We start from the raw sequence: 17,388 nt of genomic DNA on the forward strand, positions 1-17,388 counted from the left end.
ATGTCGCAGTCCCGATTAAAAACGCAGTGCCGAATTTTAAAAAAAATGGCCTGGGGGTAAAAACTTCCAGAGCTGAAGTGGTTAAGTCAGCAGCTACACTTTTTGTGGCTGCTGCCTTTTATTAAAGAACGGCTGGAACTCCGCTTTAAACCCTTTCGCTGCCAGAGCCGTTTTTGCACACTTTTAAAAAAAATCATTTTAGGCCTGAGGATTACACAAACCCCCCTAACATACTTTTTTTTTTTTTTTTTTTTTAAGCAGAATAAAATAGTGTTTTTTCCGATTTTTTTTTTTTTTTTTTTTTTTTTTTCCATGTCACTTGATATTACCGCAAAGTTCTAGAAATGCAAAATTTCATAAAAACACACTAAAGTGAATTTTAGGGTGAACAGATGCAATAAACTACTAAATTTTTGGTAAAATAGAAAAGATGAGGTTGCACTGAGCTAATTAAATACCCAATGTGTCAAACCTTGAATTTGTTTGCGTCTGTGACAAATGACAGGGTGACCCAGAAGTGATGTGTCGTCGTTGCCACAAGAAGAGTGGACATGTGTATGCTCTTATTCCCCCCCTCCACCCACCGGGCACCCACTATGTCAGTCCTGGGCCTGCAGATGGGCAAGTGGAGCCCTGAATAAATGCTGGGGGGGGGGGGGAGTGTGGAAGCAATCAGGCGGCAACTCAGCCACCCTGATGCTTCCATCTGAGACACAATCCCAGTGGTTGCAGTCATCAGATTGTGTGTGAAGCCCGCCCCCCCCCCCCCCCCCCCAGCTGTCAGGTCCATACGACGTACAGACCTGGCAGCGAAAGGGTTAATGTGCCTTCTGTCCATTGAAATTCTGTAGAGCTTGGTGCGTATTTCATGTTTTACTCAGCTACTTGTCACCATATGATTTTTTCCCCTAAACTTGTGTTTTTATTTACAGACCAAGGATTTCAAGCTTCACGGCCAAGACCAATGGTCAGTAAAGTTTGTTAAATAGCCGGATATTCCAAATGTAGCATTTAATTCAGTAGTGAAGTGTGCGTGTGCGTGTGTATGTATGTATATATGTCTCATATATTTTTATCATATCTTCTCTCGTCTCAGGGTATAAACTGCACTCCTGTAACACCTAAAGACATGAAGAATAAGGCTGTCTTGTGTAAGCCATTATCCATGACAAAAGCCACCTACTGCAAACCGCACATGCAGACTAAGACTTCCCAGACAGGTAGTTTATCAGTGTTTTCATTACTCCTAGTCTGAGTTACTGTAAAGGTGACGTATACTTAGAAAATACCTAAATTGACATCTTTACATTTCTGCGGACTCCCGTTAGTTATTGCTTCAATACTGCTTGGACAATATGCAATTAACCCCTCTGAACAAAAGTAACCCATCCTTCACTCTCCCAAAAGCAAACTTCCATTAATTTCAGAACTGTGGCATGCTGCAGTTCTCCCAAACCCACAGAGGAGTATTGTCTTTCCACTGGCCAGATCTGCATTGTTCATTGCCATAGACCTTCTATGTGTGCTGTTCTCAAGCAGGCACTTTATCGGGGACAACCTTATAAAAGTCTTTACTTGCACAAGTGCAGCCAGGTTTTTTACTATTACTAAAAGCAGTAGTAGTACTAGTTCTTTCATAGGGCTTCTTCAAGAAAAAGTGAGGGCTGGAGTTGTACACCTCAGTCCTTCAGGCAGGCAGGCATAGGAAGTTTGTGGAGAAGTTGCTTCATTCCTGCGACTATTTGCGGATTTTTTTGCATTTTCAAGCAAAGAACTATTTTTGACCACTGTACGTGGACTCCTAGAATTGTAGCAAAAAAAATTATTGTATTTTGTAGTTGGGGCCGTTTTACAACCTGCATGTTAATGAGCATTTATATTATGCTTTATCACATGGAACCTGACTGCCACATATCCATGTGCACTTTTATTTAATACAATGTGCCAAACAGTTGAAAAAATTAGGATGGAGTTTTCAAGATTCAAATCTCGTTGTATAGTGTGGTAGAAACGCATAGTGTACTGATGTGCACACTGCTGTAAAGGCTTTTTTTTCCCCTTTAAAATATCATGGTATACTTTCCTGCTCTGTGCAGTTGTATTGCTTAGAGCGATCCTTATCTCCTCTTCTGGGGCGCACCGGCTCTCTCTGCTCCTCCTCTTTGAGTACCCCCATAGATGCACACATTGCTGCTCAACCCCGCCTCTGCACCCTCATTACAGGATTTGATTAACACTAGCAGGAGCCAATGGCACAGCACTGGATTAAGAGAAGTTGGGTAAGTATTGGGTGGGGGTGGGTGGCAAGTAGTAAAACATTTTTCACTTTAATGCAGGGAATGCTAGAAGGTAAAATCTCTTGCATGTTCCCATTTATCAACCTCATCAGTGCTTTTTGTGCTTCATACTGGCAGGCTATCACTGCAGTTTGTTGTACTGCACTTTGGTCTATCCTCTGCTCTCAGAGTGTTCACAAAGGTCCTAGCACTTTTTTTTACCCTTATTACTGTTCCAGCAGATATTCTCAGGACAATTCAGATTTGGTTGGGTGATCAGTTATAAACAAAAATCTACTCTCCACTACTCTCTCCAATTTGATTACCTAGATCTGGTCCTGGACAGTTTCCAAGGACTCTCCAACACAACATCTTGTCGGCCTGGGACAAGAATACTCTTTCTCTTGACCTACCCATACTCCAATCGAACCAATTTACTATCTTGATGGAGCTCAAGCCTATCCCTAATAGGGAAGTGTTTCCTTCCCTATCACAGGAAAGGGATAACAGATGCCAGTCTTTCAGGCTGGGGACCAGTGTTTCAGTCCCTCATGGTCTAGGGAACACTGTCAAATCAAGCTCCTTATCAACATCCTAGAGCTCACGGCAGTTCAAATGGCTCTGGAACACTGGACCTTCTTTTTGCGTGGACACCCAGTGAAGGGAAGTTAGGCCAATGCCATGACTGTGGTTTACATCAACCAGCATTAGGGAACCAGGAGTCTTCCAGTCTTGAGGAAAGCAAACCAGAACTCATGGATGAAAAACTGCTTGGACCAAGGGTAATCGAATCCATTTTCATTTCTTTCCTGCATTTTTCTAAAACTTATGGCAAAAAATTACATTTTCAAATGACTCGCTGTGCCTTTCACAAAATACCTTTGGAATGTTTGCTTTTCAAAATAGGGTCACTTTGTGGGTGTTCCCACTGTCCGGGCGCTCAACCCATCCATCCTATGTGCACGCCTCCTGCGGACATCAGGCGCGCTCTGTGACCGCTATGTGCCCTGGTAACAGCGGATCACAGATCGGGGTAAAGGGCCCTTTACCATGTGATCAGCTGTGTCAAGTCAAAGGCACATGTCACAATGTAAACAGACTTACCGGTTATCCAGTCGTCTTTCCTCACAAAAAAATATGTGAGGCGATCTGTGGGGGCACAGTAAGTACAATATTTACACTAATAGTGCCCTGATCACCCGTGCCCTGTTAATCAATGCATCATCATCAGTGACCATTAGTGAAGAAGAAAAACTACTTTCTCTTTCGTTCATCGGCAGACACAGCGCTGCATAAATCATAACTAGTGGGTTATATTGCCTCCTCCAAGAGTAGGACTAGGCAGAACAAAAAACACCTGGCTACGCCAATGGGCCGTCCTCAGCTGGTATATAACCCCCCCCCTCTCTGCTCTAGGTAATCAGTTTTAATTTGTCTAGTCAGGAGTAAGGACCTAGGCTCCCGGCTGTGATCTCTGATCCTAGCAATTTTCTCCTTCCTTACATCTTTTTTGTTTTTTCCCTCGGGAGATCTACAATCAACTGTCGGGCTGGGCGACGGGCTGGCTAATCTAGATCCAGTGGTCAGCCCAGCCGGCAAGTGCATGCATACCGCAGCTATACGCTAGGTTGGCCGCGACATAGCCTCACGGACAGAGGCTTGCCCACGAGTTAATTGACTCGCAGGGTCGCATTCAACCGGGCTTGGGTCTAAGTCGCAGCAGTCCCTTTGCTGATGGCTCCCCTAATTTTTTTTTCAAAACAGTGAGGTTTATTGAAATTTTGGTACAATACAAAAATAAACCGTGCATTGAAACTGCAATCAGGTTCATAACACATTGGGGTACAAAAATACAAATATACAAAATGATCAGCACCGAGAGACAGAACAGACATAGTAAAAAACAAAACAGTAGTCAGTGGCTCTCCGTCGATCCAACCCTCGAACAGAAAATATTGATTTACCAGGGGCGGTCAACATAGAATAGTTACCCACTGCATTACCGAGCCGTATCAGGGCACTGCACCCATTTGTCCCAAATCTTGTTGAACTTCTGAGGGCACCCCCTATGTTTATATAAAAGTTTATGAAATGGGATGACACTATTAACCTCCTTAATCCACAAACCTAGAGTAGGAGGAGTAGGTCTCATCCACCTCCTGGCTATCAGTTTACGTACTATAAACAAAGTTTCCTGAAGAAATATGACAGTGGATTTGGGCATTTCTCCATCTGGGTAAACCCCCAGGAGACACTCCTTAGGGGAGAGTTGCAAAGGAGACCCCATCTTGTCATGGAGGAATGTGACTACTTGTTGCCATAAAGTCTGTAATTGGGGACAGCTCCACAAGAGATGAAAGAAGGAGGCGTCAGGGTCTCCACACATAGGACAAGAAGGGACCAAGTCAGGGTGATATTTGGACAGTCTAAGTGGGGTGAGATAAGCCTGGTGTATTATAAAGGTCTGAGTTAGGCGATCCGACAGTTTTGGCGACACTCTGCGGCACGTCTCCAGGGCATCCTCCCATTCCTCATCCTCCATGGCCCCCACACTGCGCTCCCAGCGGGTCTTAAGTGCAAAAGCCAAGGTGGTCGAGGAAGGTGTGTGAAGTTCAGAGTAGAACATGGAAATAAGGTGACTGGGTGCTGTACTTTTAACAATCTCAAGGGTGGTAACCGATTCTAGCTCAGGAGGGCCATCAGGGAATTGAGATCTATAGGCATGGGAGAGCTGTAAGTATCTGTATTGCATGGGGCCCTGGATCGCAAACTGATCCTGCAAGGCCTCGTAAGACCGCAGACCAGTGGTCGTGGAGATATGGCTAAGGAGAAGAATACCCCTCCCGCTCCATATCGACAGGTCAGGGATGGAAAGGAACTCGCGTAATGCGCTGTTATGCCACAGAGGGGTGAATGTGTGAAATGGAGGGCACCGAAGCCTGGACGCTACCACCTCCCAGATCCGACAATAGTGGTATAGAAGAGATCTGGGGCACAAGGGCTCCGGCGAGCCCCTGACACCCCTAAGGATAACTAGGAGGGGGTCCCCGAGGGGATGAGCCCACCCAGGGCAGAGCAGGGTCAAAAAACGTTCTCTATCCGTTTTATCTATGTGAAAGAACTGGGACAACTGAGCTGCCAGATAGTACAGATTAAAATCCGGCAGGGCCAATCCCCCTAGGTTTGTAGGATTCTTGAGCTTGCGCCAGGAGATCTTGTGCCGGTTAGCACCCCAAACAAAGGTCTTGAGGAGTGATTCCATCTGCTTAAACAGCTTGAGTGGCAGGTAAATAGGAGAGTGCCATACAACATAAAGTATTTTGGGAAGGAGAATCATTTTAATTAAATTGACTCTACCCATCACTCCCAGAGGTAATTTGGACCATACTTGAATTTTAGCCTTAAGCAGAGGGAACAGGGGTTGAACGTTATCCGGGACATAATCTGCTGAGTTAGCTGTCACTTGAATCCCTAAGTATTTAATGCGGGATACACATTGTAGGGCTGGGCTTGCGGGGGTGATTGCCTGTGGGCTCTCGTCAAGCGGGAGAATTTGTGACTTATCCCAGTTTATCTGAAAACCGGAGAATCGTCCATACCGTTCAATTAAAGAAAGGGCCGTGAGTAGGGATTCCCGAGAGTCTTCCAAATATAACAAAGTGTCATCTGCATACATGCTGATCTTCTCCTCCAACGGTCCCTTACGTAGACCTCGAATCCCGGGATGTGCTCTAATGGCCATCGCCAGAGGTTCCGCGGCCAGGGCATACAGCAGGGGGGAGAGGGGGCACCCCTGTCGAGTGCCACGGGATAAAGGGAAGGCGGTCGACTGCCAGCCATTTGCCAGGACCCTAGCTACCGGGGCGCTATATAGAAGTTTGACCCACTTAATAAAATTAGGTCCAAAGCCGTACCGGTCCAGACAGGTCCACAGAAACGGCCACTCTACCGAGTCAAATGCTTTAGCCGTGTCCAATGAGACCACCACCCTGCCACCCATTCCGTCGTGCCGTGCCTGGAGATTCATAAATAACCGGCGAAGGTTAAATGAGGTGTTCCTCCCAGGCATGAACCCGGCCTGGTCCGAGTGTATGAGTGAAAGGATCACCTTGTTAAGGCGGAGGGATAAAATTTTCGCAAGGATTTTAGTGTCTACTGGGAGCAAAGAGATGGGACGGTAAGACTCTGGGGCGTGTACATCCTTGCCCGGCTTGGGAATGAGCACAATTAGCGCCTCCCGCATAGAAGGGGGTAGGGTTGCATCTTTGAATAGAGATTGAAACAAAGCCAATAATTTAGGAGAAAGGAGTTCCGAATATTGGGAGAAAAATTCAATCGGGAGGCCGTCCAGGCCGGGGGCCTTAGACCTAGGGAACTTGGACACGGCTGCTGCAATCTCTTCCACAGAGATGGGTGCCTCGAGGGTCGCCAACTGGTCGGGTGTCAAAGTGGGAAAGTCAATAGAGTCCAAAAAGTCGTGCATGTCAGTGCAGTCAGCGGGAGCCCTAGAGGTGTAAAGAGTACTAAAAAATGAGCGGAAACACTGTGTCACCGCAGCAGGATCAGCGATCTCATTACCCAGGTCATCCTTCAAAGTAATAACTACCGGGGGCCTATCCTCACAATGAACTAAGTATGCGAGGAGTTTCCCCGCCCGCTCACCATGTGCAAACAGATTCTGCTTCTGAAAAAACATCTTAGATTTCGCCCTCTCGTAGTCAAGTTGGGAAAGGACTTTAGAGGTCAATTTATACTGAGATTCATGTGCCGGAGTCGGGTCCCCCATAAAGGCCTGTTCAGCTTCAATTAGATTTGTCGTTGCCCTGGAGATCTCCTCGGCAGCCCGCGCTCTAACAGCCTTGATTTTGGAAATCATAGTGGATCTGGCGAACAGTTTAAACGCCTCCCACACCGCAGCCGGGGCGGCAGTGCCCTCATTGTCAGAAAAGAATTGTGTCCAGGTCCCCTCAATGTCGTTCCCATCCGACACCAAGGGGAGCCAGGCGGGATTCAGGCGCCAGGCCGGGGGAGGTCTATTGCAGGGCAAGGACAACAGTATCCAATAAGGGCAGTGATCAGACAGAGTCCGTGGGGCGAAGCCTGCCGTCAGTAACCTGGGGAGCAGGGTTCGAGACAGCAATATCAGGTCAATGCGTGACATAGAGTGGTGTGCAGCCGAAAAACAGGAGTACGCGCGCTGCGCGGGGTATTTGCTGCGCCAAGAGTCGGCCAAACCAAAGCTCTCCAACAATCGGGAGAACCTGGTCGGGGACGACCCCGGCGGCACCTGGGAGGCGCCACCGGACCTATCCAGACCCGAGTCCATCACATTGTTAAAGTCACCCAGCCAGATCACCGGGGCCCCTGGGCTCTGTGCCATAAACGCCAGTCCCTCCATAATAATCACAGCAGAGTAAGGGGGGGGCACATAGAAAGCCATCAGTAGCATCAATTCCCCATAGACTGACGTTTTGAGAAAAACATATCTACCCATTGGGTCGACCTGAGATCCTAGGAGCTGGAAATGTACCGATTTGGCCACCAGTAGCGCCACACCCCTGGAGTGTGAGCTATAAGCAGAGTGCTGCACCCAACCAACCCAGGGACGTTTGAGGGACTGTTGTACACGGCCCTCCAAATGTGTCTCCACCAGAACTATAATATCAGCCCGTACACGGCGTAGGACATTAAAGACAGCCGTTCGTTTAATCTTATCACGCATACCCCTGACATTCCACGTCAACAATTTCAATGCGGCCATGGCAGGGGTAGTACAGAGCGCGGAGCGGAGGCTCCCAGGATCTCAGGCAGTAAGGCCGCGGAACCAACAAGTCCACGGTCACACACCAGCGGCGATAAACGGCAGCAAAAGAGCAAATAATTATTACTTGAGGTCAATGTGCATAAAACAGAAACAGTATAGAGATTGTACCAAATATAAACCATAAACAATGGTAACACCCCAATCCCCCCTCCCTGCCCTGCACCAACCCCAACTTGTGCGGGCATGTTCCCAAACAAGTGCCTCAACCAGAACAGGCCCACATGCGACTGGGAAAGAGCAAGATCAGGAGGCCAGGGACCCCCAAGGTATGCAGCAAAAATACAGCAAAATACAAATAGAATAAACAAGGGGGCCCGGGGGCCCAGGTCCAGCAGAAGTCGCAGGGGGCAACAGGGGAGTTGGGCACAAACACACGCCTTAGCGGGTGTAGGGGGCGAAAACCAACAGGTGTATCGCTGGGTAGCAAAGCCTATGGGCAGGTGGAAGTCCATAGGAAGAGAACAGAGAAATCAGTTCCATCTGTGGAGCTAGGGCGCTCCGCCGGTCAAACACAGGAGCAATAGTGCAGGAAAATGAGGGGGGAGGGGGGGGGGGAAGGGGGATGCAAAGTCTTGAGTTCCACAGGATCTACAAAACCCCTCCTCCACCCTTGCAGCAGCTTAAGGTATAGGCCATCAGGGAGAAAGTATCATGAAGTCGCCAGGGCAAGGTGGTCAGGCTCTAGCTTCCAGTCCTTCTAGCCAGGAGATGGCGGCTTCCGGATCCTCAAAGAAGTGGGCTCGGTCCTCGCCCTCCACTCTAAGACGGGCCGGATACAACATGGAGTATTTGATATTCTTGATACGCAGTCTGCGTTTGACCTCCAAAAAGCTCTTGCGGCGCCTCTGGACCTCAGCAGAGAAGTCGGGGAAAATCGCTATTTTGTGATTTCCAAATGGAATGTTCCTCTTAACCCTGGCCAGGCGCAATATGGCATCTCGGTCCCGATAGTTCAGGAATTTAGCGATGAACGTGCGGGGGGGTGCACCCTGAGGGGGGGGGGCGCCCTGAGAGGCGATGTGCACGTTCCACAACAAAAGTGGGTGAAAAGGATTCTCTGCCATAAGTCTGAGTGAGCAATTGTTCCAAATATGATGAGGGGTCAGCACCTTCAGAGCCCTCCGGGAGGCCAATGAACCGCAGGTTACAGCGGCGCAGCCTATTCTCCATGTCATCTTGCTTTTGGAGGATAAGGTGTACTTGTTGCTGCAGCCTGTCTGAGGAGCTTTGCAATGGGGGGAGGGAGTCTTCCACCTCACTAATTCTGTGTTCAGCCTCACCAACTCTGTCCCTCAGCTTCTGCATATCCTGACGCATCAAAGATATATCTACCTTCACCTCCTCGATTTTAGTAGTCAGCATGGTCTGGCAAGTAGCGATCGCTTCCAAAACCTTGGATGTAGCAGGGCTCTCAGGCTCCTCCACCACGAGCGACGGGCCGGCGCCATCTTGGATCGGGGCCTCCTTCTCCAGCCTCCGGAATGCAGCCAGTTTTGCCGCAGCTTCAGAGCCTTTCTTCGGCGGAGACATGCGGAGGTCGGTGCCGCGGGTGTGCGGGAGGTGAAGGAAGGATTATCGTGCCCGAAGGGCTGCAGGATTAGCGGTGAAGGATATCGGTCCGGCGGAGCTCCTCTCACACACGTCCTCTCACATGCTGCGCCAGGCCACGCCCCCATGGCTCCCCTAATTTGGTGGCGAGGATTCTGTCTGGAGTGTTACCTGCACCATGGAAGGGTAAGTACAGTCCCCCCTCGACATTATTTGGTGTTTTTTTTTATTTGGGGTGGACACGGGTAACCTTCAGGGACGGTTGGACCTGCCTGCAGGTTCCCTCCTCCCATACCTAAATCCCTCACTGAGCTGGGCTTCCCCCACTTCCATTGTCCCCTATCTAGACCTGGAGTCTGGTGGGGGAGTTCCCAGGGCAGAGAATGCAGCAGAGACCCCTGGGGTCTCTCCCACTTTCCCCACTCTGTAAGGATCCTGGGACAATGTGTGTGCCCAGCTGTTTGCAGTGTGGGTATAGTGCAGGGGGGTCCCAGTGCAGAGACCGGTGCAGTGTCTCCCCTAAACGTGTGAAACAAGGTATAAAAACTGGCGCAAAAGGAGGAGAAAAATAGAGACCTCACAGGTTCCACACTAGGGACCTAAAAGGCAGGGGACAAATATAAGGCACAAACAATAGACAGTCCATTAACTAATAGTCCGTATGATCAGGTCCATATGTAAAATCCAAAATGGCACTTTAGGCTGCACTGATGACAAGTAGAAGAAACTTGGGAGCAGCTGTAGGGAGAACACAGGCGCCACTCTAAGTGCAGTATAATGATTTATTAATAAAAAAATTAGAAGTAAAGGTACTCACAAAGGAATATGTAAATGGGCATGGGAATGTCCATATATGTGGAATAGATCCATCAATCCGGTGTAATGGTCAGGATGGCTCGAGCGGTTTCGATCCTCAGAACGTTAGCTGGTGGTTGTCGGTACTTCCTGATGGTTGGAACGCACAGGCCCTCCCGCCGTCACTTCCGGGTATGACGTGATGACGCTTGGCGATGCGTTCTCGGAGCATGTGCTCCTTCTTCAGGCCGATAAAGCGCCATATTGGATGTGGGACTTGTATAGGGCAGATGTCCGGGACGACTGGGTCCTAAGACCTACCAAGTCGGCCGGACCTGCAACTGAAACTCGTACATGGAAACAACTAATTATAGAAATGAAATGGCAATTACAAATGCAAAAACTATGACCTAATCCTTATTTGTACACATGTAAATTATATATACTAAAATATATAGATACGAAATATATGCGTATAAAAAGGGGGGGGGGAATAATAAATCCTTTTTAAACAATATATATTACAAGCTATACGCACACTGGTTGAAAAAATAAAATAAATTACATTGGATCTACAAAACAAATAATCATTGTAGATAATAGAGATACGAATTAAATGAGTAAAATAAAAATAAAAAATAGTAATAGATATAAATAATAAAAAATCATTATATATATATATATATATATATATATATATATATATATATATATATATATATATATATATATATATATATATATATATATATATATATATAACATTGGAAGAAAGAAAAAAAATATATAATGATGAATAAAAGTATAAAATATATCAGATAAAATTATACTGGGGTGGTAGAATTCAGTTGATAGATGCAGTATGTTTAAAAATATATCAAGGAATATTAACAAATATATTAAATATATTCATATTAAAAAAACATTAAAAAGATATTAGATGAGAGAATTAGTTTCAATTTCCTCGTTGAGGCCCCCAGGCACCAAAGTATCTAAACTATAGATCCAGTATACCTCCCTTTGACATAAAAGTTAGAAACGTTCAGCAGACGAAAGGGTGGCTGGTATAGGCTCTATAATCCACACCCTGAGTCCAACAGATGATTTATCATGATGTTGTAAAAAATGCCGTGGGACGCTATGCTTGTCATCACCTGCCTCCACAAATCGGCGATGCTCACCAAATCTCTTCCTCAGGGTGCGGATTGTTCTCCCTACATAGAAAAGGCTGCAGGGACACGTCAGACAATAAATTACATATTCTGTCGAACAATTATGAAATTTGGTAATGGGATATGTTTTCCCTTTAACTATAAAACTTTTTTGTCCATGGGTCACGTTTACAGGTCAGGCACAATTTTTTATGACATTGATATATGCCTATGAGTGGAATCAGACATGGCCCTTCTAAGAATGATTTAGGTTGGCTCTTGAGTTTACTAGGGGCCACTATACTTTTAATGTTCCTAGCTTTTCTATATGCTACCTTTGGCCTGGGTGGTAAGCTATCCCTAAGATGGGGGTCCTCTAAAAGGATATAGATTATATATATATATATATATATATAATATATAATTTGTTCTTATCACTACCCTAATCATTGAGAGATATACTGGTTATCATTCATTTACTATTTATCAGCAAGCGCTGTAGTTGGCTTTTTTAAAGCTAATCCCATTCATCTCCTGCATTACCTATAGCTGCTGCTGCAACTATTAATTTATTATACACATATTTTTTTAATTTATTTAACTTTTTAATCCTTGGCGTGGGGAATATACTTTGTATATTTTTCTACAGCTTCCTCCGCTTTGCTTGGGAATGGAGCATTATAAGTTTGGGGCGTTTTACCTTTTGGTCTCACCTCCACTCTTCGGGTCTTCACAAAGTATTGCCTCGGGTGCTAGCATTATTGCGTCAGCGTGGGGTCGCAATATTGGGCCACCTGGATGACTTTCTTCTGTGTGCAGTCATCTGCTCCTCTGGACAACGTGGACATCACTATACAGACTGAGGGAGTTTGGCTGGCTTCTGAATTATCAGAAGTGTGCTCTGGTTCCTTCCACAAAGCTTGACTATCCGGGTCAGACTCTGCTTTAGCCAGTGTTCCTTCCTTTGGACAGACTCGAGAAGCTGCATGCTGCAATTCATCTTCTGCTGTCCAGCAGGTTTATGCCTTCAGACTTGCATGCGGATGCTGGGCCTAATGGTTTCTACCTTCGAGGCAGTCCCGTTTGCTCAGTTTCAGATGAGGTCCCTGCAAAGGGAGACATTTGCCAAATGGGACAAGTATCCCAAGTCTCTGGACAATCAGATCCGGCTGAGCGGGCACATGAAAGGGTCCCTGGTCTGGTGGCTTCGCTCTCCGTCTCTTCACCAGGCAAATCCTTTCTCCTCCTATTTTTATGACAGTGGTCACCACGGATGCCAGTCATTCCGGGTGGGGAGGTGTCCCACCTATCTAAACTATCGATAAATGTCCTGGAACTCAAATCGATCAGGCTGTGCCTGGATCACTGGATGGATCGTCTTCAGGGGTGTCCAGTGAAAATCCAATCGGGACAATGCCATGCCCGTGGCTTATGTGAAACACCAGGGGGGCACATGAAGTGTATTGGCAGCTCTGGAAGTTGCCTGCATTCTACGGTAGGCAGAACGCTTTGTTTCGGCCCTCTGGAGTACACATTCCAGGGGTGGAAAATTGTCAGGCAGATTATCTCAGTCGACAGGCATTGGACCAAGGGTAGAGCCCCCTTCATCCGACTGTTTCATCAGTTGTGTCTCCAGTGGGGCAACCCAGAGGTGGCTCTGTTAGCGTCTCGGCTCAACAGAAAAGTGCAGAGGTTTGTGGCAGGGGCACGGGATCCTCTGGCGGACGCCTTCACTCGTCTCAAGCAGAGACTCTTGGGCAGGATCGACGCAGAAGGGATTCCGGTCATTTTAGTGGCTCCGGACTGGCCTCGCCGGTCTTGGTATGCCGATGTCCCTTGGAGACTGCCTCTTGGGGAGGATCTACTGCCCCAAGATCTTCCATCCTGCTTTACAGTCTCTGGCTTTGACAGCTTGGCTGTTGAAAGCCAGGTGCTGAAGGATAGAGTCGGGGATTCCAACACTGTTGAAAGCAAAGGAAGTCTACCTGTAGGAAGATCTACCATCGTACATGGAAAACATTCATTTTGTGGTGTGAGTCACTTGGGGTTCACCCTCGCTCCTTCTCGGTGGCTGGGGTCTTGGCCTTCCTTTAATGGAGGTTGAGCAGGAATTGGCTTTGGGTACCATCAAGGACCAGGTGCGGTCTTCTTTCAACGACCTTTGGCCACACACTTCCTGGTGCCTTTATTCAGGGAGTTTGACACTTGGCTCCTCCAGTGTGGTCTCCGATACCGCATTGGGATCTCAACTTGGTGCTCTGTTTTCCAGAAGCCTCCCTTTGAAAATCTTCGGGAGAGTCCCCTGCTTATGTTGTCCCAGAAGGTGGCCTTTTTTGTGGCAATCACCTCTGTGCACAGGCTGTCTGAATTGGCTGCGTTATCTTGTCGTTTACCTTTCATGGTGGTAAACCGAGATAAGGTGGCTCTTCGCCCCTGTCCTTTGTTCTTTCCAAAGGTTCTCTCATTTCCATTTGAATGAGGACATTGTGTTGCCTCCCCTGTGTTCCAGGCCGAAACATCCTAGAGAAGTGGCGTTGCATTGCCTGGATGTGGCAGATACAGAGTCTTTTAGGAAGTCAGACTCACTATTTGTGCTCACCGATAGGCCTCGAAAAGGACTGTTCGCTTCTTCTGCGACCATTTACAGATGGATCAGACAGACGGAGACTTAGGCCTATTCAATCAAGGGTCAGGTTCCTCCTTTCCCTGTCATGGCGCACTCTACTCGGGCGATCAGTGCTTCTTGGGCCTTCCGTAATCAGGCGTCAGTGACGCAGGTTTACAAGGCAGCGACCTGGTCATCTGGGTATATTTTCACAAAATTCTATAAATTGGATGTGATGGCATCTGCGGATGCATCTTTCTGCTGCAAGGTTTTGCAGGCTGCTTTTTAGAGGGACTTTTCCTTCTTTGGGTGTGTAAAGGTTTCAGGTGGGCTCCAGTTGTTTTTTGGTTGAGCTCCTGTTACCTGGTTGGCTACGGATTAGCCTTTGGAATTTTTTCTTGCTGTTCATTTGGGTACAGTGTTGCATGACTGAGTAATTGTCATTCAAAGTGTGACTGAAAAATGGCCTGGGCAGGAAGAGTCTGATAGTATCCAGTCTTGAGGTGGTTAAGGATTTCTCTTTTTTTAATGTTGCCTATTAGAATTAGAAGTCTCCCTTCTGAATGGTATTTTTTATAAAAAAAATTTTTTATAGCATTGACTACTGTTTCCCATGGCTATAGTCAGCCATGCATTTTTTTTTTTTTTTTGTACAAAAAGTTGCAAATTAGCTTTAAAGGCCAGAGAATTCACCTTTCATAGACTCCAGTGGGGTCCGCTATGTTTGAGGTTCAGACTTCCTGCTGGGTTCAGTGAACTTATAGCAAATCAAATTTTGCTCAGTTTACTTATTCCTTTATGCTACAGAATTTTTTTTATTCTTATTCATGCAATGATGAGGTTTACCTAATGGTAAATCAAGCCAGTATTTTATTAACTTTCCTTAATTTTTTTTCGTGCATTGTAAAACATGGCAAGGAATGTAAACATCAGTTCATTGTATTATTTTTCTCCCCTTTATTTAGAGGAAGACCCTAACACAAAGTATGTTCCAGTGCCTATTCCAGTTCCAGTGTATGTGCCGGTGCCTATGAATCTTTACAGTCAGAAAGTACCAGCTCCCACAGCAATACCTGTCCCCGTAAGTAAAAAAAAAAAAAAAAAAAGCGCTTTATTTGTGCTGCAGAATAGATGACCATGTCCAATTCACAGCAGACTTGTATTGAACTGTTGCCTGAGTTTAGGCTCCACTTTGAGTGTGAACCTCTAGACCTGCCAGCACTGCAGGCTTACATGTTCTACTTTTCTTTACATTTCTACAGTCTTTTTCCTATTCTTTCCTCCTACACACATGCACAATTACACACCCACACCCCCAGGCACTCAGTTTTTTTCTGCATAGTCAGGCGTAAGCACCTAGCTCCTTGGTGGGATCTCTGGTCCTGGCGATTTTTTTCTTCTTCTTTTTAAATGGAGTTTGTTCCTATCTTTATTTTGTTCCTGGGAGAATCTACAATCAACTGCCGGATCGGACAACAGACTGGATAATCTAGATCATAGGAGCCCCCCAGTCTGGCCAGGGAGCGCGTGCAGACCACAGCAACATAGCCCCACTGGACGGGGGCTGTCCTGCAAATTAACTGTCTTGCGAGGACGCATACGACCTGGCCTTGGCCTGTCTCGCAGCATTTCTTCTGGCCGACAGCACTCACAATACAATGGAGTAGTAGTCTGTCTGGAGCGGTGCCCACCCTGTTCCTGGTATGGTAAGTAGCTGTCCCCCCCCCTCTACTTCTGGAGTTTTTTGGGGTGGACATGGCCCCTCCCTGGGTTGGTGGGACCACCGGGTTCCCCTCCTGTGGGTCTTTCACCCCTCTTCCCTGGGTGAGGATATGAGCTGGCTGTTGCCACGTGCTCTTAAGGGGGGCTGGTTGGAGTTACTGCTGAGCGAGTTTTTCCTGGTGCGCAAAAGGGGGTTGAGCAGGGTTCTCTGCCACCCTGGGGGTTGGTGACTGGGGGGAGGGATGTCCTCTGGGCTCCCTGCGGTGGTTGTTGGGCTGGGGGGGTTGAAAGTTAAGCATCTGGGGGTACGCGCCGCACGCGGCCGGATCTGGCCAAAAATTTAGTCTTTGCGGCCTACTAGTCAAACTATGTGAGTCGGCCCCTGTGAGGGTGGCTGAGTCCACTTTCTCCCATCTGGGCATCCACCCTCCCCTCCGCTGCCCCTGGGTGGTCAGCTCCGCTGGGGCTCGCGTCCAAGCGGCTGAGCTTCCACAAAAAATTCAAGCCGCGTCCAAATAGGGCCCCTCCATTGGGGGTTGCCCCAGTGCGTTTATCAGAAGCCCCCACTCTTCCTTTGGGCTTCTGCCGGCCTGGGATCTGTGCACTTTTCAGCTAGGCCTCCCCAAAAATATAGGCCATGGCTTGCGGCCTGCTAAGCCATGTGGTCAGCTTGGTGCCTCCCTTGGAAGGGGTGGGGCTGTGGCGGCGCTTTATTTTTTAATGACAGCCTTGCCACCATTTTTTGTGTGGGGCACCTGCCCCTTTTAGCACTGCGGAACCATCAGGGTTCTCTGCCTGCGCTTCAGCGTCACGGCGGGTGGCCCTCTTTTAAGGGGGCTATTTCCTATCATGCCCTCTATGGAGGGCGACCCCCCCTTGTTTTTTTGCAGGGTCCAGTAGGTGGTCCATTCGTGGGCCCTTGGTTGGTGTCCCCTTTGCAGTATCGCAGTTGGCGGCCTCCCCTGATTGTTTTCCGGGTGAGCTTAGTAAATAAGCGACCCTACTGTCTTTGCGTCCACGTACCCTGAGTGCTCAGATAGGATGATTCCCCTGCTCCTCTTGTAGCGCATGGAAAGGGGCTGGTGGATGCACTGTGTCAGTGCGTGACACTTTTAAAAATGGAGGTTGCGGCTAATGCGTCGGGGGCGCCAAGCCCTTTTGGCACCTACAGGCCCTACAAAGCGGCGAGGGTGTTTCCTTTTTCGCTTACTTTGACAAAATTGTCATAAAACAGTGGAGTTGTCCAAAACGCAGTGGTTCCTAAGCGCTTTTTGCTTGCGGTGTCCTTTTGAGGATTAACTGTGTTTAAAGGTGGACAGTCCCACCTGTAGTGAACTTGTCGGTTTCCAGGTTAAATAAACGTACCTCCTTTCCCGTTGATGAGTCCCCGGCCTTTAACTATCCAGCTGATAGGAGGGCTGAGGCTCTTGCCCCCCATATGTTTGTTGTGGCTGGTTTGGCACTTAG

At 47.5% G+C, this 17,388-nt stretch overlaps 1 protein-coding gene across 1 annotated transcript in view; it reads left to right on the forward strand.

Annotated features, from left to right (window-relative positions):
- ZMYM2 (zinc finger MYM-type containing 2) overlaps positions 1-17,388 on the forward strand; it is a 236,553-nt gene that overhangs the window by 131,005 nt on the left and 88,160 nt on the right. The window contains exons 12-14 of the mRNA XM_082248171.1: positions 933-967; positions 1,097-1,220; positions 15,165-15,280. Of these exons, the coding sequence (XP_082104297.1) occupies positions 933-967; positions 1,097-1,220; positions 15,165-15,280 (275 nt within the window). The remainder of the gene's footprint in view (positions 1-932; positions 968-1,096; positions 1,221-15,164; positions 15,281-17,388) is intronic.

This window comes from Pelophylax lessonae, assembly GCF_965119305.1.
Source record: "Pelophylax lessonae genome assembly, chromosome: 2".
Classification (NCBI taxonomy): domain Eukaryota; kingdom Metazoa; phylum Chordata; class Amphibia; order Anura; family Ranidae; genus Pelophylax; species Pelophylax lessonae.